The 21,473-nt window shown below is 31.8% G+C and overlaps 1 protein-coding gene and 2 pseudogenes across 2 annotated transcripts; all 3 read right to left on the bottom strand.

Annotated features, from left to right (window-relative positions):
- Window positions 1-372: 372 nt before the first annotated feature.
- LOC146132275 (flavin-containing monooxygenase 5-like) lies at window positions 373-10,663 on the bottom strand (annotated as a pseudogene). The gene is made up of 12 exons (XR_014501685.1): window positions 10,549-10,663; window positions 7,914-8,085; window positions 7,759-7,842; window positions 7,323-7,438; window positions 6,527-6,669; window positions 5,341-5,426; window positions 3,880-4,006; window positions 2,841-3,028; window positions 2,585-2,735; window positions 2,251-2,354; window positions 929-1,027; window positions 373-599 (listed from the first exon to the last, which is right to left on the bottom strand). The product of XR_014501685.1 is annotated as a flavin-containing monooxygenase 5-like (transcript).
- A 1,688-nt stretch (window positions 10,664-12,351) lies between these two features.
- On the bottom strand, window positions 12,352-12,460 carry LOC146132276 (5S ribosomal RNA; annotated as a pseudogene).
- Window positions 12,461-15,539: 3,079 nt separating this feature from the next.
- Window positions 15,540-20,254, bottom strand: LOC146132277 (flavin-containing monooxygenase 5-like). Its single transcript, XM_083397962.1, has 11 exons — window positions 20,083-20,254; window positions 19,749-19,832; window positions 19,465-19,580; window positions 18,898-19,040; window positions 18,680-18,765; window positions 18,039-18,165; window positions 17,306-17,494; window positions 17,082-17,232; window positions 16,817-16,920; window positions 16,558-16,656; window positions 15,540-15,893 (listed from the first exon to the last, which is right to left on the bottom strand). Exons 1-11 carry the CDS (start codon window positions 20,175-20,177, stop codon window positions 15,672-15,674), a joined length of 1,416 nt encoding a protein of 471 aa, XP_083254088.1. The 5' UTR covers window positions 20,178-20,254; the 3' UTR covers window positions 15,540-15,671.
- Window positions 20,255-21,473: the final 1,219 nt, after the last annotated feature.

Genomic DNA, 21,473 nt, shown 5'->3' on the forward strand with positions numbered 1-21,473 from the left:
CTTACAAAGGTCAGTTTTTATGGAAGTTAAATATTACAAAAACACATTTTCATTTGTTGACTGTAGACAGTTATTACTTCTCAGGCCCAACCAAAAAAACAATTAAAAATTCTATTCAATATAATTTGTCAAAGTACAACAGATAGATTAAACATGAAATATTTTACAATCAAATACTAAATGTTAATTTCGCTGCATAATTTCTTGTACGCATATAAAAATATAAGCCTAACTGTCCCTGTTTACAAGTTTCCCCTTGCCTAAATTAATACAATAATATAAAAACTAAAACGAAACACACTTCTATCAGAAACAATACAGAATGTAAAAACAACATAAAATGACTGTTAAAAATGATAAATACAGTCGGCTTTCTGACATTAGAAGCAGAAAACATAACACAACACTAAAATTGTAATCATAATAACAAGTTGGGAAGAATATGCATGATTAAGTGGTTTGTCTCTAGGGACACTAGTTCTTGATTTTAAAGGATAAATCATTCTTTCTTTCTGCGTCATTATCATCTCTCTTGCCTTATGCCATTTTCCTGGACCAGATAACCTGAATTGGTAAGATGAACATCCCTCAAAGAATACCTTAAAATGACATATAAAACGATTATTACATTTAAATAAACCACAAAGACTTTTGCGAAAGCAATCTTTCCAAATGCTAGCAAAACATTTTTTTTAAGGATAAAGCTATGATACAAATATTTCTCTATCACACATCAACAGAATTATTCCTGTTCTTTGGAGCATAATGGTTGGAGGTTGTAGTAAGACGTAATAAGAATATCAAAGTATGTTGAAAAGGAATAAAGAGTTATTCAAAACGTTCAAAAAGATATCTACTTGTGTATGGGCTTTGATATTCTTATTACGTATTTCTTTTCTTATTTTAGTAAAACCTAATCTTGAAAAACCTTGTGGGCAAGTTTAGGGTCTCTCAACATCAGTGACCACATGTTGGGGCAAACTCCAACCTCTTGTGCTATTTCATCCATGTATGGAATATAGTCGACCTGGAAAAATATTAGAGTTGTTAGTTTGACGCTCAACACATTGATTCTGAAACAGGATAGAATGGCAAATTGCAATTTACCTAATAAACAAGGTAGTAAAACAACCCAAAGGTTATAAGAAAAAATAATTTTTGTATGAAGCGAAAACAGTCTTAAAGGGTAACATGCTGTAACATTTAAAATATTTAGTAAATATTAGTTAGGATTTAAATAGTCTTTATTTATTATATAGCTTTAGTATAAAAAATGATGACCATAATGTTGGCAAACAGATATTAGTTGTTCAACCAGTTTCTGAAGCTCTTATGGGCGGCAAGTCTTTCAATTTTTTTTTTAAACTACACTGCAGTATTACTTTTGTTTGTTACTGCTTTTTGCCATTAACAACTTAGATGGCCAAAATATCCGTTATTTTTTTGGTTTAAATACTTAAATGCATAAATCTACTTAGCTATGCTTAGAGTTTCCGAAAAGTAAGGGAAATTAAGGCTTTTTAGCACTACGCTAAATGTCTTCAATCTTTTCAAAAAATGAATAACGAGAGAATCTATTCAAACTATAAATATAATCACTTGAAACTAGACAATCAATAAAAGTAAATATCAAATATATAACTGTAGCACAATAAACACAGCTCTGTATAGTGTTTTGGGCTTAGTGTAGCATTTTTATAGAGTTTCGGTAAGGAATCTTATAAATTATTTATCTTGCTATAAATATCATTATATCGAAAAATGTGAGAATTTTTTGTTGTGTGCCAATACATTAAATCTTAAAACTTAAATTAGCCAACCAAACAATTTAGGGGGATTTGCTGCCCTACTGTTTAATGTATTTATGATTTAAATTGCACATTTATGCGTAGGAAGTATTTTAGACGCACATTTGACCCAATTTTATGATTTCACCTTCAATTTTATGATTTTTTTCACAAATTTCCATGTACCCCAAACATAATTACTAGATGAAAGCATGTATATTGTACATGTGTTTGAAGGTGGGTGTGGCTCTTTGCAGTTAACAAAATTGGAAATGTGTCTCTTTGGTACTGAACTTTGACCTTCCATGAGCTAAAGTATATAAGCGGATCATAAGTTGTTAATCTGTTTCACTGGCTCAAAATGTACATTAAGGCTGGCGATGTCCCCCCTTACTTGAAGTTTATGAAAGCAAATTAACCTAAACACATTATTTAGCCTCAGGATGTGATGCAATGTTCGAACCTGTACAGTATGTCTAGGAGATTCATAGTAGCGCTGTCTAATTTTGTTTGCCTTCATTTGAATGTCACTCTCCATGTTTTTCTGGGATGGAAGCTTTGAAAGACCTGGACAAAAGTTGGTTCGTTACAATAACTCACTAGTTTTTAATCAGTAAATGCATGTTTTTTAATCTCCCACTCAACATTAATATTTGAATAGCCACAACACCACATTTACATACCGTTTCATTACAAAAAAGATACCGTTAATTATCTAAAACAAACATACAACAATGTTCAAAACAAAAGTTGGTAAAATAAGTGGTAAACTATGTGGTTAAAAGTGAATCATGTACCTTTGAACACCCTGGTAACCCATCTGCTTTGCATTTCCGAAATTGGAATAGTTGAGCCAAGGGGCTGAATACCTCCTACAGATGCAAGAGTTGCCTTCTCCAAACTTGGTGGCCACACATACTTGTATAACTTAATGTTGTTGGTATCAGGCTAAAAATATGCATTTAATTTGGTAAAGTAAAAGTAAAATGCTAATTAGGCAACAGGTAATTAAACAAGACAAAATAAAATGTGAATAATATTGGAATTATTTACATTAAGTAGAGACCTATCCAAAAAAGGAAAAGAGAAATTGTAACCAGTTGCAAAAACAACAATATCAATCTGTTCAAAGGTCCATCTTCAAAAATTACTCCGGTTTCTGTGAAACATTTTACACTTCCTTTTATTTTCATTGACCCATTCAGTATCCGATTAGGAAGCTCATCATTTACTAGTGAGTGCTAAAACATAAACATCAGTAACACTAATAATAAATAACATAAATAATAATAAATTTATTTTCGGCATCGTATGCCATTTTTACTACTAAAAAGTAAAAATAATGTGTTCACCAAAGGTTCTTAACATTTTTTTGAATTATGCCACCCCCATTGCAATTCTCTTATGCCTTTCCCCCTCTGATATTAAAACCATTTTTGTAGTTTTTTGTTATGCCAAAAATACAACTAAGTACCTTCAAGAGTTTGCATCAATTCAAAAAAGTAAAAATGATTGGTGATCTACTGTGGTCATGAAAACATCATAAACAAATGAATGGTGATAGCCAGACGCTAGTGCAGTATTTCATATAATAAAGTGTCAATTTAAATCTATGTATTCCAATATTTAAATTTTCAGGTCAAACTTACTTATTCTTTTACAGGTCTAAAAATAATAAAACAAAAATTTACACATTCTGTGATACAGTGATATTTATTAAAATTATTTTCACAAACATGTTGCAAAAAAGTCTGAATCACCTAGGCATTAGAATGTTGTCATGTAGAAAAGGTGTAACTAAAACACTTTTCACAAAATGGGATAACTTTTATCATTTTTCAAAAAAACGTCATTATTAGATGAAAAAAACATGCCAAGGTGTCTGGAGACACTTTGAGTTAAAATAATGTCCTAACATTATAAATTTGAAAACCACTGGCTATAACAACATTTTTGGTGTAAATAGTTGTACATGGTGCATTAAATATACTTTTGAACCAAAAAGTATCGGTCTGTTATATGTACAAACGGAAATAGACAAAGGTTTTCTATTTTTGGACAATATGAAAATTTTAAAATACATAACACAAACCTGTGAGAACACCCTGTGCTTAGGTTTCATCCCATACAATTCATGATCAAACTGTTTGTTTAGCAGTGCCTCAGTAGATGAATTGAGATAATTGATTGGCATCATTCCCATCATCCACATGTTAAATCTGGTCATAAATGCCAATAAAATATGCAAAATAGGTTAAAGAATATCAATAGTCATTATCATCAAATATTTCAAAAAAAATTGTCATTGGCACAAACCTTACGCCCTATTAACAGCCTTTTATGTTGTTAACATATTGCTTTGTCCCAGAAAATTCTTGAATATTTTTAAAATTAAGAAATACACACTATTGGGTGAAATATGCATTTGTGTTGCCCCAAAGTTAATAATGCCTATTTACATACTAACAAGTCGGTGGTAATAAATCCGATTTTTGTTTAGTTTGTAACAACCTGTCTTACAAATGTTATTATTTTTTATGTCATAGTGTAGTGTTTACAAGGCACCAGAAGTAATGTAGAATGGTGACGCCTTGGTGACTACATCTGCCGAAGAATCAGCCAGCAAAATAAGAAATTGTTGCAAATTTTTTTTGTTTATATATAGAAGTTTTGCAAGATGTGCAATTTTTTTTATTTAAAATATGGTGGTCAGGGCTGCGGAGTCGGTTGAAAATAACCCGAGTCCGACTCCGGTCAAATGTGCGATTTTGTTGAGTCCCGAGTCCGACTAGGACTCTTCAGCCTGTATTTCACCAATTTACGTAACTAAAATAAAGCGGATATTCAGCAATCCACTTATAGGGGTAGCGCATAATTCATTCACTCAAAATACATGGTTGGAAAATATTCCACCATATGCTATTTCGCCTTTTCAATTTCCATTTGGCGGCCGTTTCAGTTTTAAAATTTGGTACTGCGCATGCGCATGTCGGACTCGGGACTCTGGTAGTTTTGCAACGTCCTACTCAAGTCCTGAGTCCGACTCCAGCAAAAACAAACCGACTCCTCGAGTCCCGAGTCTGACTCCGCAGCCCTGATGGTGGTTATTGTATTCACACATTGCTAACCTTCTACTATATATTCAATAAGGTAAAGTTACTGTTGCGAAAAATCTGCACAATTTTCCTTGTAAATTATTCTAATATCATTTTTCTTCTAGATGACTATTGCTGAAATATTATCTTGTTTATTGCTTAAATATAGCAAGTTTTATACATTTGTTGAGCAAACAATAATTTTAATTTAGCATGAAGAAAAATTTTGGGATGCAAAACAAAAAAACAAAGAATTTGGACCAAAAATATATGTAACCAAAATGTTGGCAATATATATATTGTGGTTAAATTAAAGTATCATGATCACATTTTAAGTAAATACCTGGTAGACCCAATACATAATGACATGAAAAAAACAATCCTGCTTACTCAGTTAATTTTGTTCTTAAAATAAACTTTTAATAAAGCTTATGATAGTCTTATTTGTGCAAACATACCTCGTACCAAGTAGCATGCCCATTGGATAGCCATAGTCTCCAATCCTTTTCACCACCCAGGCACCCTTTCTTGTGCTAAGAAAAACCTAAATAATAATGTCAAGTATAACACTGAACCACACATCCACAATCCATTTAATGGCAAGCGAGCCTGTTAATTTTACTTTTTGCTCTAATACAACTACTAAATTTACTCCACACTTTATAAATGGGTCATTTAGTTCAAATCTAGTGTTTGCAAAAAAGAGCCAAGTCATTGGCTTTAAAATATATATTCTGAAATGTTAGTAACTCGTTTAATTCTTGACAATGTTATGAAAATAAACACAGAAAACCAATTATATATATCAAGCAAACAATTTAACATGTACAACTTCATAAAAAATTTTCCATATAACTGAAAAAAAAATAATTTTACTGAAATTTTAGTGTCAAAATTTAAACTTGTTAACATAATTCTTTTTATTAAAGTCACTGTTATAAAAAAACTCTTTGACTTGTTATGTGCTTAATTAGCACTACAAAAAATACCACCGGTTGCTAATTACGCTGACTGTAAATTCTAACATTCATTATTAGTTTTGCGCCTTTGCTTTTAAATGTAGGGCTAGGATTTAGGTTTTCGCATTTCAGGAAACGTATAATAACGTGATAACTCTACAAATCTCACGATCATTTATCGCTTGTGTTTCGCCGCGGTTTAACTTTTCACGAAAAGGTCTGCCCAATGTTATCTTTCCATGAAACGGCCGCCCTGTAAGGCAGGCCTCGGGTTCTCGGGAGCGCGTCAGTTCCCGTGAGAGAGATTTTTTTGTTTTAGCGAATATTATGAGCGGCTGACCGCCTAGAGCTCAGTAGACGTTCGGGTGTAGCCTTGTGAAATTAGCGAGTAAAACTTTAAGTGATATATGCTCTGTCTGTCAGTTGTTTGTAAGTAATCTTGTGTATCTACATGTCATTATTGTTTGTGGTGTGGTAATATTCTACTCTTGCAACCAATACATCTGTACATTGGGTTTTCTTGTTGTGGTCCTTGATATAAGTTCTCTTTGGTAGTTTATTTATACCCAAAAATAAGAACTCACTGGTGACGGTAACAGGAGGCCTAGGTAATTTTCTAACATTACTAGTTAAAGCCATAACATGACTAACTTGAGGAATTAAAACAATGAAAAATATCCCCGACCTGTTTTCCAACTCTGCTTAGCTCTACAGAAATGTCACCACCAGAATTTCCACTTCCAATCACCAAAATATTTTTGTCTTCATATCCTTTTTCATGTCGGTAAGAATTGCTATGTATGTATTTGCCCTTGAAGTTAGTGATGCCTATATAACAGTTTAATTCACATAAAAAACGATAAAGTAGAAGTTTCGGTAATAATTAGGAAATATTTTTTGACTTGTCAAAAAAAGTCAAAATTTTGTCAAAATTTGTCAATATTTTTGAAAAAAAATCGCACATAAATCGCTTACAAAATTAAAAAAAAAACTAAAGTCAGCTTTTTGAAATTGGTCGTTCAGTTATTTTGAAATTTATTGTTCATTTTATTAAAAAAATTTAGTTTTGATATAAGTTCAAAGTCATTTTAACCGTATTATATCTTTATTAGAGGAATATACAGTATAAAAAATGTGTGATTAACGACGCCTAGTTAATTTAAATCAATGTATTTCTAACAGGTCAAAATTTTGTCAAAATAAATTATTTTCAGGTCAAAATTTTAATTTTTCAGGACAAAATTTTCTATTTTTTTCGTCAAAAAATATTCGCCCTACTAATAATATTAAATTGTAAATTTATACTTAAATGGTAGTACTTCTAAATATAATGTATTACTGAGAAGCCAGAAAACACTAATAAAACAAATAAATCCACATTGTATACTTAAATTTGGCTAACTTTCATTTTACTATTTCATTTTACTTTTAAATGTAAATCTTTTTAGGTGAATTAAATATTTTTAAGAATGTTGCATTACCTTGAAAACTTTTAATTGAAAGATTAGGTACAGCATGATGACCCACAGCAACTATCACACCATCAAATATTTCTGTATTTTCCCGAGAGTTTTTAATGTTCTTCGATTTCACCTTCCTAGAAAAATGATTACATAGTTTTTGCACCTTATTGAATAATTGCAAAGTATATTACTTATAATTATACTTACTATTAATAAAGCAGAAAACAGTTAACATAAAATGTTAAACATAATTGTCAAATCATGCCTATTTTTTTTAATCTAAATGAGAGAATAATTCTTATGCAATTGCGACAAGTGAAGAACTTTGTTTTTAATTCTCAATTTAATGACAATATGTTACCTTTATTCATCTGAAATATGGAAGTATCTACTTAGTTAACCCAATATTGAATGTTTTATCAAACATAAACAAAACATTTTTATAATATATTACCATCGACCAGTCTCATTGTAGTCTTCCGCAAACTTGCAAGATTCAACTTCAGTATGAAAAGTGATATGCTTCTCTAATTTAAATCTGTAAATACAAAACATTTAACATTCATTTTATAAAACAGTCCAATTTAATTCTTTTAAATAAAGTCATACTCATTACAATACATCCGCAAGTAGTTAAAAACCATGCTGTTATGCATATAGTTGGGATATTCCTTTGGGATGGGAAAATCAGAAAAGCACATCATTTCCTTGCTAGTATTGATGACAGTAGACTTGTACACACTTGCACCATTTTTTTCATTTTCTTCATATCGCCACAAACCTGAATCATGATATAAATTTATAATTTTAAAAACAGTCAAAATACTTTTTTTTAAATGAAACAAATAAAAATGCTATTGAGTGATTTCTTCTTAAATCATCCAACCCATAAAAAATCCAAGAAGCATGACCTTCTTGGATTTGCCAAAAAGTGGTACACATCCTAAGCACTAATCACTTACTCTTTGTTTTAAATTTTGTTAAAATTGGTTGAGTACTTTTCAAGATAACAAACTTTTAAATTAAAGCACTATTGCCACTAGATGGCGATATATATTTTGGTTTTGAACATCTCAGTCATTTCTGAATGGATTTGCAATTTTGTAACAAGGCCCAATCGATTATTGCTGTAACTTTAGGGTGTTAATTCAAAAATCTGGATTTACAACCAAGTAAACAGTTTTGTTTCTAAAACTTTATCGTATATAAAGCAAAAACCTCATCTTAAAAAAATATTTTCTAAAAAAAAATAATAAAAAATGTGGACTAGATCATAACAATGAATAATACACAACAAATTGAGTGGAATAACAATGGTGTAAATTTAAAACCTTTCATTTTGTTGTAGTAATATTTTGTATGTGTGCTATATACTAATATGTCGCTTCAATGCGCACTTAAAACCAGCAGTACATAATTTTAAATAGTAGAAAACTAACTATAATGATCTACTTTTTTTGTAACTTTAGTTGAAGGATTTTTATTGCTCGGTGTTGCTCTTTCTGGGTCAAGGTGTATACTCTTCCAGTTGCAGTTTTTAGGTTGACACTTGTTAAAATGATTGCTTTTGTAATAATTAAAGAATCTTCGGCTAATGGATACGCAAATGATGGTGATGGACCAGCGGGATGTAAAATCTTGACAGTGAGGTTATCTGTTTTACTGTTAGAATCATTTACAATTGCCAACTACCATTGGTTGTCATACTCACCTGATATATCACACTACATCTTTCCAAAAACAAAGATACTAACAAGATAGGGAAGATACTGGTTTTTGCAATTTTTAACAAGAGAAGGCATATTCCTTTACCATGCCTCCACTTCTGAATCTTTGACCGGTATGTAAGAGTTTTGAGTGTCACTAATTGCCACAGCCAATTCAAAGCAGTCCCCTAACCAAATTCTTTCTTCTTCAATTGAATGCTCCAGGACAAAGCAAAATGACACTTTGGGAACGTGTGCTTTCGCAAATTCATACAATTGCTTTGATGTATGAATTTTCTGATTATAGGGACGTTGTAAGCTGGCTTTAGCAGCTAGTCATTTAACAGTGCCACCCAGCCCATAACATGGATCTTTACATGAGATGTGGAAAAAAGCATTCTGCATCAACTTCAAGTCTTTCTTGTGATTTGTCAAATAAAAGTGTTTTTCTAATTTTTATATAGTGATGCTTTTCCATCTGTGTAGTTTAGTTTGTGAACAAATTTTTTCACAAAGTCTCATGGTGATTTTGAATTTGTTTCCAATGTTGTTCTGTCAGTTGAATTCCATGATTTACATGATAAATTATCAATAAAGTCCAAATATAATCTTCGATATAATTTTTCAAATGCTGTAGTTTCTGATGGCACTCCTCACAGTCATTTAAAAAACACTCTTGTGTACCAGGATTAAATCTGTGAAAACTTTAAAAATGGTGATGTATACAATTTTCAGAAAAAAATTTAATTTTCAAGAATTATATTTGGCAGAGCAAGTTTTGTCCCTTCTGATACACACACACACATTGTGAGTTTCGCTGCTGTCAGGCAGCAACACATGTTTTAGTCGCAGTATATGAAATTTCATAAAGTGAACTTTAACTTTTGGATGTTTTATTTGAAATTATTGGTAAGCCTTGTTCAAAGTACATAGAATAAGATGCTTTTGGTCTCCAATTTTGACAGAAACCTAATCATTTTTCCTGGCATCATGCAGCTTACTTAATCCTGGTAAAACTCTTTAACAAGATTGATGACTTCCATTTTTTTGCAGTATATATTTTATAATTTTTTATTAAGCTTTTATTATTCCACTCCAATTTATGTGTCTCATACAATATTATGATTTAGTCAAAATTTGTCCAAAAAAAAATATTTTTAGAATATTATTTTTATGTTATGAACCCTCAAATCTTAATGATATAATTTTGTTTACTTTGTTGCAAATAAAAGATTATTAGGTAATTCTGTAAATGACTAGCATGAATAGTTAGGCCTTAACTTTACCTTCAAAAAGAGCCCAAAGTTGAAGAAATCCAATAAGAAATATTGGCAAAAACACAAAATATCTATGCGAATTTTAATGTGTGATATTTCAGAAAGCACTTAACCGATTTTATAAAATTTAAAATTGATGGCTATTTTGGCATTCCTAAGCGGCTGTCGAATTTCATTGAATTTGAAAAGGGTCAAGTCAGAAATTTGATTTAAATTGGGTGATTTGATATGAAATCACTCTATCAAAAATCATTATCTTACCACCAATGTCATTATTTCTTTCATAACAAACTGGTTCAATGTCCTCATCCAAGCAGCATTTGATAGCAGTTAGGCCACTGGCCCCAGCCCCTATAATGAGAACCCTTTTCTTCATACTTCTGAAATTTAAATTTATAACATAATCCTTAATTCACGATAGATCACTTTATAAATATATATATATTAAAACACTTTCATATATAAGGAACTTCCCTAAGATACTAAATAGTAAAAAAGATTCTTGCTTTTACAGTTTTTCCAAAAGAGGTATAAAACATAACATCTTTTCTTTAAAATTTAACAAAATATATATTTTTTTTGGGCCATATAACAATTTTTTGCCATAAAACAAGCATTGTATGTTTCTGTCAAAGTAATTTAAAAAATAGCCAAAATGTTGTCCATATATATATAAATATATGTATCTTTCGAATTTAGGGTTTAAAATAAATTACTTTATATACTAAATAAGCTAAAAAAATACAAAAAATAGCTTCTTGCTAAATTAGTGAAGGTGACCCAAAACACACTTTTTAAGAAAACCCTCTTAAGTAGAAACCTAGATATTAAGATTATAATAAGACTTGAGAACAGATGCTAAAGCTAAGTCATCTCAAAAAGGCCTAATTGTAAATGCCAGATAACCAAAGGTAGCAGTTTGTCGCAAAGTGTATTAGCAAAAAAGAATTCAACTGTTTTTTAGTGGGTTTTAGCATGGTTGGAGATGTTAACTTCAAAGCAATATCAAAGCTAAACAAGCTGTAATGTCATTGATTTGGTAACAACTGGTAAATTGTTTTATTGCGCAACCTATTACATATATAAACAATTACAACAAAAGCATGATTATCAGTACATTTAAACATTTTGTAAAAATATATGTCGGGCAACCTAGTATAATTATTATTCAGATCTTTGCTAAGTTTTATGTGGTAAAAATGGCAATTTCTGAAAAATTGACTCAGACAAGTGGTTATGTTTTTAAAAATATATAATTGCTAGCAAATATAGTTAACGAATAATTGGTGTAATGATATATATTATTGACCTGTTTGCAGTGAAAAATGGGCTCATATTTGGCGTTGTTGTTTGGAGGATTAAATTTTGCATATTATTATGAAGTTTTTTTAAGTTTAGGTTAAAATCAGGGAGTCGAACCGGAACCGATTTTGGGTCAATTTTTTCAGAACCTTAATCAAACCTAAACCGTTTTTCGCAAGATTTTAAGGAAGCGAACCAGAACTGAGCCGAATAATTTGATAGAACCTGAACCTGTAGTGAACCCGAAAGTGTCAAAAAAGCGGTTTACTCCAGTATGACGTCACAACTTCTATTAGAACAAGAAGAGTCAAACGGTTCAACTCCCTGGTTAAAATTGCAGTGATATATACCAGTGTTGAAAACAAGTAATTTTGAAATGACTTAGGTCCAAGTCAATTCTTTTGTAAAAGTCAAGTCATTGTGATAGCAAGTCAGTTTCTAGTCATTATGTCATTGACATAAAAGTAAACTGTTAAACTATTAAAAAAAATCCAATTATAAGCAACAATTTAACTGAAAAATAACACAAACTCAATATACAGCAAGTGAAGTGATTAATGTGCAAAACTTGAGATACATTTCAACAAAAAACACTTAATTTAATCTCAAGTTAGTTGACAAAATGACTTAAGTCCAAGTCAAGTCATTTGTCGAAATGACTTAAGTCAAGTCATTTTGGACATAAGACTTAAGTCAAGTCATTTCAAAACAGTGACATTATGACACTGATATATACATTATGAAATTATTATTTTTTTTTTTGGCCTACAACAATTGGTATTCCTAGGCGGTCACCCATCCAAGAACTACCCAATCCCGAGGTTGCCTAACTTCCGAGATCGGGTGCATTCAACCTGGTATGGTCGTATTGCATGCCGAGCCCTCCAAACGGTTATAAAATACAAAAAATGTAAACAATCCTAATACTCTTATATTTATAGTGGTGGCTACTCATGCGTGCAACGACGCTTCGGCAACCATAATTTTGCTGCATACTAGTGTCGATTGATTCACAAACCAGAGATTACAATCTACAATCTATACTACAATCTCTTTGCACAAACCTAACTAAATGGACCTGTGTCGAGCAGCTTAGGCATACGATTTGTTTAACTTAAAAACGACACCTTATCAGGATATTTTACGTGGGTATTCAGACATGACGTTACAAAAACGTCATACCGGGAAACCCGGGTGCGAATGTGGATTTTTTTGTTATGACCAACGCCATAATAAAGGAAAATACGCAGTACCCTGATATTAAGGCTAGGGATTGGTAATATTGTAGCATCACAAGCAATAATTAATGTATAACCACATGTAATGGAATATTTATTGTAGGCCTACAATTACATGCACAACTTTTAGCGTTCTATGCCCTTGTCAAGAAAAATCTCTAAACCTTTTGGCTTTCCGTTTTCGCATGTGAAATGAGGCACGGCACGGTTCACATGATGGATGTGCTGTTTTGGACATATATTTCCGTCGTGATTCACCTAATATCTTTACCGTGTGGTGAGATATACCTTTACCGTGTTTTCAGTGGAAGCGCCCGTGTATTTTTAGCGATGGTGATTCCGCTGTGTGTTTACGATTAACGTAAAATTAGAGCCTTTATTTTGCCTAAATATGGACAGAGTTTATATTTCCGCGTTAAAGAAAATGTTAAAAGAAGGCACACAGGCCAACGCCTGTGTCACGTGTAATATAATTAAATATAGTACGAATTGTGACGTATTTTCCTATTCTTTCTCGCAGAATTTTACCTACTGATTTCGTTGTAAAACAGAGCCACAGAGCAATAAACGATGCCTAATAGCCCAGAAGCAAACACGAGTGGTCGTGTTTCAGAACTAAAGCTTTCATGCCAATGAATCAGAGTGGAAACATATCAGAAATAGGAAGCAGCTATAGATGAACAATTTCTTTACTTGATAGCAGTCTCTACCTTGAAGGAGTAAGGTTAATTCACGAGGCAAAATACATTAATGATTCTCATAATTATCCAACTTGCATTAATATAAACGACAGATTAAGACAGGTTTTTTTTTACGGGTCGTATTATTATTTGTTCTATTTTGTCGCAGTCCTGTCACCATAAATTTGGCCGCGTTAAGTAACACTAATATGTTATTTCCATGCCGTTAAGTTAACATATCTGTGCTACACAATTATAATGGCAAAGCGATGTGTACAAAAGCCAAACGAGACTTAGTGAACGGATGATTGTACACGAAATTTGGTCCGGGGCCAAAACTGATCCGGATCAATTTTGGCGTTGGAACAGTCGCTAAAACAGGTCCGGCTAGGCCAAAACTGGTCCGGCCTTCAAAATCGCTTATTTATCCTTAAAAATGTCATAAGAAGCCTGGAAAAAGTCCAAATGGTTGAAGTAAACTATGCTCAGAGGAAATAGGCTTACACACTCAAAGATTCGCGCTTTTTGCCGTTTTAATGTTAAAGATGGCAAAAACAGAGTTTGTACAGCGCTGTAGGAGTGGTGTACAACCGTGGTCCGGTACCGGTCCGCGAGGAGTTGGTTACCGGTCCGTAGCAGGGTTGTAAGATTAAAATTTTGTTGAAAAACGAACTTAAATATTCTTATTTTGAGAAGCTGGTAAGAATATAGGAATTGGTAAGTATGTTAAACCAGTGTAATTTAACAAAAAAAACGTAAAGGCCTAAAAGTTTGATTGAAATGAGCCGCGGGCTGGCTTAAACTAAATTGTTTGGCTGGCCGGATGCCACTCGCGGGTTTCAGAAAGTTCAATAATTCTTAGATGGGAGCATCTCTTTGCAGCAAAACAAGCATAAAGTTCGCATTAAAAGTTGTAATAAATTTCCTTTCCTGAACATTTGTTGTTTTTTCAAGGCCGGTCTGCGACAAAATTTTAGTTTTAAACCGGTCCGCAGTGCAAAAAAGGTTGCCGACCCCTGGTGTACAACACAGCGAAACCATTGGAATCATTGCAAAAATTAAATATTAACTTAGAGCTAGCGCAAAAAAAGTATGAGCAAAATCTCAAAATGCGAAAAAAGCGGACATTTGGACATTTTTGAGCGTCCTCGGAGAATCATTTAGTTTTCTTGAGAAAAGAGGACATATGGTAGGCCTACTGTAGAGTCAGAGCTGGACTCGGGACTCGACAAAATCTTACATTTGGCCGGAGTCGGACTCGGGTTATTTTTTTAGCCGGAGTCAGACTCGGGTTATTTTTAACCGACTCCGCAGCCCTGGTTTTGGAACATGATTATTTGACCCTGTTTGGGGTTAGTGATGGGTAATAGCCAAAGGGTGGGGATAGAAATTGTGTGGTGATGAAATTATTAGAGGAATCAATGATAAAGTTTGGATTGGGGTTGGGCGAATTTTGGCCATATTCCGAACTGTGTTCCATTCCAACGTAAATGTTTTATAGAGATTGTAGAGTTCGGGAAACTTATAACAAGCCGCGAATTATTCTTATCATTGAGAAGGCTTTTTGTAAAAAAATCTTATTAAGATTATCGCAGAAATGCCAAAGGACACAAATAGGCTAACACACATCGACTTAGGCGTTGGGTAAATAAAAATGGAGAAACAATAAAACTGATTGTAACATTTTCGGGAAACATAAGAGAATATTGACGTACCGCTAATATGGGTTGCAATGTGATTTTTAATGTTAGCTACACTTCGTTATGTCATATGTAGTGCAATTAAGTTTGCGAATCTTAAGAAAAATTCTCGTCATAAAGCTGAAATAAAGAAATATGCTTTGTCTAAATAATTAAAACCATACGTGTGTGAGTAACTAAAAAGTCCACTTGTATTTAATTGCATTCACTCGATAGCATTAAAATTCTTGATTTTAAACAAGCCATTCGTACCTACGCTAGCCTGGGATAAATCAGAAAATGTGCAATAAAATACTTTAGGGGTTTGCTCTTTATATTAAGTATGAATCGCAATAACATCATAATCTATTATATTAAATAATAATAATATTAAAAACAAAATGCATAGTTTCGACATTTTAAAACTTATAGCAGCGTTTAACAAAACATAATCACCCAGAAACAACAAATATAGTTTAAAAAGCTCAATCGTTTATGTTAGTCCAAACCATGTAATACGAAAAAAATGACAAGATTAATACGACGATTACTTCCTTGAAGTGGGATTTTGTTCTAACCACAGTCGGCCTGGTTTTCAAAGGGTGCATAACTCGTTTATTCTGTGTCATTATCATATCCCTTGCCTTTGACCACTTTCCTGGACCAGTTAACCTAAACTGGTAAGATGTACAGCCTTCAAACAACATCTGAAAAGTAATTTACCTCATTAGTTTAACAAACAAGTGAAAAAGTACATTTAAACATTCAATTTTTAGTATTCCTTAAACGAAGTATCAAACATTTTGAACCGATTGGATACGTTTTGTCTGGCACAATTCAGCAAAGAAAAAAAACAATGTGTTGCTAACATGTCCATAATAATCAATAGTCAAGTTTAAGTCTAGCGGAAAAAACTACAAGGATAGCGGAAAAAATAAACAAATAGCGGAAAATCTGTTTAAAAATAACCCAATTTATTAAACAGTCAAGCTGGTGTCTAAGTAGGATAAAATAATTTTTGCCCAATGACTAATTCATGGCAAGTTGCATAAGTTTTTTTCGCTGTCCGTGTGCTATTTTTGTATTATTTGTGTTTGCAAAATGTACAAAAATAAATTAAATCAGAATCTTGAGTGATTTTAACAAATTGTAAAAACACTTTCTTATTTTAAATCAACCCTTTTTGTGATGAAATCATTATGATAAGATTTTATCAGACATTGCACGTAAGCATTTCATAATTTATTTTTGTTGATGGACATTTAAACAATATAATAAATACACCAGTTAAAAGTATGGCTTTGAATATTATATAATACATAAAATGTAAATTTAGTGATATTGTCACATAAAAAAAACAGCAAGACTTACCTTGTATGCAAGTTTTGGATCACTCAAAAGAAAGGAAAAAGCATTAGGCCTAACACCAATTTGCTTAGCAATTTCATCCATGTACGGAACATAGTCAACCTAGCATGTCAATAAATAAAATGCTTGATTAAATGTATCAGCATTGAAAAAAATAGGTGTTATTAAGTGCAAACTGGTGCGATTTAATTATCCTTAAAACGAATATTACTGGTAGAATTGTTTTTAACTTGCAAAATAAAGTAATTAAGTTGCTGCAAACCTGGACACTGTGCCTGGAAGATTTGTAGTAACGCTGGTGCATTTCATCCTGTTTTACTTTTATGTCCTTCTCCATTTCTTTCTGAGTAGGCAGCTTTGAAATTCCTTCACAAACATGATTTTAAATTAAAATTTACCATCCAGCATGGTTATCCGAGGTATGCTAAATACAAGTAGATCAGTTTTATTGGGGGAAATTTTTGGGTTAAATTTTACTCTTGCCAGTTTTATGGTGGTTAAATATTCAGAAAAATTGTCAGTTATACCTTTAAACACTCTTGTGATCCATCTGGATTGCAGTTCTGATATAGGATTAACTGCCCCAAGAGGTTGAATACCTCCTACAAATGCAAGAGTACTTTTTTTTAAACCAGGTGGAAATATATACTTGTAGAGTTGTATATTGTTTGTTCCATGCTGAAAATAATTATCACAAAAGTTCAACCCACCAATTCAAACAAAAGTTAAATGGTATTAGGAAATATTGTACCTCTATTAAAGATTTGTCTAAAAATGGAAACGAGAAACTGTAACCAGTTGCAAAGATAACAACATCAATTGGTTGAAATTCATCATCCTCAAAAACGACTCCATCTTCAGTAAAGCATTTTACATTGCCTTTTATTTTCAGCATTCCACTTAAAACCCGGCTTGGCAAGTCATCATTTATAGTTGGATGCTTAACAGTGCAATTGAAGGTTTTAATTTTCGGGTGGAAGAAAATAAAATATACATTTATTATTCATAATCAGGATGCAGTTCAATAAACATCATAATACAATAACATTATTTGTCTAATTTAGTAGTGTGACTGGTTCCCCAAACCTTTCCTGCTTGCTATCCACCAAAACCATTATAAAAAAATGATTCACACTTGTTTTAAACACAACATTACATGTCAATTCTATCTGATTTTAGCTCTATGTTAACATGGAGCGGCAATAACACATTATATTATGATAAATATCAAATATTTTAGGTTAATATTGGGGAATAAAGTCTCATATGCTTGATTTCTGATTTTTTAAGCACTATGAATAAGTTATTTTTTTAAAACTATTCCTTTTCATTTATTGGACATACTTTAATTTTCCTAATTTTATGTACATGCAAAAAAAAACAGTTCTAAAGCGATTTAAGCACCAATTTTAAGTTGACTAGGGTCTTCAATTTTTACGACTGGTTACTATTTGTAGTAGATTTACATGTTTTAGTAAACCTACCGCTGATAATGCTCTGTGATTTGGTCGAAGTCCATAAGCTTCATGATCAATCCGTTTGTTTAACATGATTTCAAAAAATGTATTGAAAATATAAAAAGGTAGGACAGCCAGTAACCATGAATTAAACCTAGAAAAAGTATAAGGTTTTAAGTACAAAAGTGATCTTGGAGAAAAAATTTAACTCAAACAATGTCATTCAAATTTTTTATAGTTTTTGTGTAAATTAGTTTTTTTGTTTGTTATTATGCGAAATTCAATAAAAGACCAATATTTGTTCTAAGCTGAAACACTTAAGAAAGTAAGGATCTCCCGCGGACAATAAAATGTAAAAGAAAGATTCTTGTCTTCATATCCAAAGATCTTAAGACTGTTTATTTATTAAAACAGATAAAACATAAAATCATTTCTTAAAGTCTTACAGATCTGTAAGATTTTAAGAAATGATTTTATGTTTTATCTGTTTTAATAAATAAACAGTCTTAAGAATATTTGTTCTATGCGCAAGCAGTGTATAAAATAATGTAAAAAAAGAAGTATAAATCCAGCACATAAGCTGTTAGAGGTTAAGCAATAACTCAGCAAAAAATATTTTTATTATTTTAAACCTTTGAGAGAGGTAGTGTTGCTTAATTGAAAAGTACCTTGTTATTAAGTTTATATCTGATGGTGCACCATAGTCACCATTTCTGTTTATCAACCAGCAACCTCTTCTTGTGCTTAAAAAAACCTATAAATATATTAATAAGATATTTGTTGTTAAAACTAACACCGAAATATTTTTTTATGTCCCACTTTAAAAAAGTTAAAAATGCACCAATATAAATGCACTTATCATTAATTACAGGTTAAACAAACTAACTTGTTTTCCAGCCCTACTGAGCTCTACTGAAATATCAACACCAGAGTTTCCAATTCCAACAACTAAAATATTCTGATCCTCATAACCTCTCAAATGGCGATAGGAATGGCTATGAAGATACTTGCCGTTAAAGTTGTTTATGCCTTAAATTAAAAAAAAAAAGGAATTTATAAATAACAAACTGGATGAACTTTACAATCATAAAAAGTTATTTTACATAACATGCAATAGTTTCTAAGATATATTTTCCATTTTTTTGTGAGGAACATTAGGTTTGTTACGGTTAGTATATAAATATTCTACATTGTTAGCAATATTGTTTCAATTAAAAAATGAAATATAACCTATACGGCTGACACATTGTGTTTTACTATTGATAAGCTCCACAGAACCTGTTAACTAATATATACACGGATTGACCCTAGCACATGGTTAGTAGTGTGTAACTGTTGGTTGGTTGTATGACTCAAAGTTGTGGTCATAAAACCAAATCAGGATTAGGTCCAACATTACCTGGTAGTGGTAAACCATATATGGTTCAAGAGCTAATGCACTTAAACTACTGACCGGCAAATGTTTCAAGAGGTAGATTTGGTTTTTCATGATGTCCGACAGCAACAATTACACCATCAAAGGTTTCAGTTTTGGTTTCAGAGGAATTCAAGTTTCTGGATTTAACAGTCCTGTTAATTTAAAAAAATAATAAACCATACTTAGTTCATGGAAACAGCAATTATGGAACTTTTTTAATTTTAGAGAGTTTCAAGCAAAGTAATGGCCCTACACATGATAATGCAAATAACTGTGCAAATTAAAAAATCAATCACAATAGAAAAAAATCAAGGCCTTACCATCGACCAGTTTCCTCATAGTTGTCTGCAACCTGGCAAGATTTCACTTCAGTGTTAAAAGTAATATATTGCTCCAAATAGAATCTAGGAAAAAAAATACGCTTTAAACCAGTGACTTTTTTTAAATAATGCGCTTTTGTTTTTAAATTTAGTTTGTAAATAAGAGAAAACATATCAAATAAGAGAATATACATATCGTTAGACAGCTAAAATACACAGACACATGATAAGATACACAAATCTAAAATATATGCTTGAACACATATCAATATAATTGAATAATTAGATTCATCCAAAAGTTTTAACAAAAAGTCAGTGAAAACAACTACTAAACTCTTTGCAATACATCCGAAAGTATTCCATTACTTTCGTGTTATGCATATAGTTTGGGAATTCCTTGGGGATAGGAAAATCTGAGAAGCACATCATTTCCTTGCTAGTATTGATGATTGTTGACTTGTAAACACAACCGCCCTTCTTCTCACTTTCTTCATATCGCCATACACCTGTTGTGTTAAGACAGTGTTGTAAACAAGTAATTTATTTTGAAATTACTTAAATCCAAATCAAGTCATTTGAATAATAACTCAAGTCCAAGTCAAGTATTTTGCAAAAAATACAAGTCAAGTCCCAGTCCAAGACATCGGTTGCAAAAGTCAAGTCATTATGAGAGCAAGTCAATTTCAAGTCATGTCTTTGACATGAAAATAAACTGTTAAACTATTAAAATTGGTAAACTCGTCAAATTATAAGGACAATTTAACTAAAAAAATAACATAAATACAATATACAGCAGTAAAAGTGTTTAATGTGCACAACTTGAGATAAATTTAATGATATTACTTACCACCAATGTCAGGACTCCTTTCATAACACACTGGATCAATATTTTCATCTAAGCAGCACTTAATTGCAGTAAGACCGCTGGCTCCAGCTCCTATTATTAGTACCCGTTTATTCATTATTTAAAACCAATTGATCTCACCAATTTCGAGCATAGCTGCAATTAAACTACAATAGCAATTTGTAAATGCATTTAAATCTGAACGAAAGCTTGTTCTGTTCTAATTCCAACAAACAAACAAACAGAAATGCTTTCAACATAGCCAGTAGCATTTTTTGCGCAAGGAAGACGCAGTCACAGGTCGTACATAAACCAATGATGCTAGTATAGTATCATTGCATCAACGCCTATCATAAACAATGCAACCATTAATCCTAATTTTGCTGCGTCATGTCATGCTTGGATACTTCGCGTTTTGACAGTCGATCAAGCGCGGGAAACCAAAAAACAAGTTGAGTCGACTCAGCAGCAAAGTGATCACCGCTTTCTTGTATCTCCAATAAGCAGTGACTTTGCCTGCTAAAAACTATTAGTATATTATAACTATTTGAGAACATTGATTGCAGTGGCTCACCTAAAGTAAAGGATAAACTGCTGATATACAAGGAAAAATTTTAAGCGTAAAGACTCAAGTCAACGACTTAAATTAAATGCACTTAGTCACTGTTTTAAAATGACTTGACTTTATTCTTTTGGCCAAATGACTTTGGTTAAAATGAAGTGTTTTCTTTAAATATTTTTTATAATATTGAGTAATTTATGAAAATTCTTGCTAATAAAACAAATCACTTGCATGTGTTACGTTTTTCTTATTTTTTAGTTCAGTTATTAGTTATAATCGTACTAGTGAAAAATTGTAATAGTTTAACGTTTTATTTTTC

This window comes from Ascidiella aspersa, chromosome 9 (genome assembly GCF_963924565.1).
Source record: "Ascidiella aspersa chromosome 9, kaAscAspe10.2, whole genome shotgun sequence".
In the NCBI taxonomy this organism is placed as follows: domain Eukaryota; kingdom Metazoa; phylum Chordata; class Ascidiacea; order Phlebobranchia; family Ascidiidae; genus Ascidiella; species Ascidiella aspersa.

Coding starts and splice junctions, on each gene's coding strand:
- LOC146132277 (XM_083397962.1), bottom strand. CDS start 20,177: ATGATGTGCTTCTCAGATTTTCCTATCCCCAAGGAATTCCCAAACTAT. Junction 18,766..18,897: donor TCAGTAGGGCTGGAAAACAA/GTTAGTTTGTTT, acceptor ATATATTTATAG/GTTTTTTTAAGCACAAGAAG. Junction 17,233..17,305: donor TAGACAAATCTTTAATAGAG/GTACAATATTTC, acceptor AATTATTTTCAG/CATGGAACAAACAATATACA.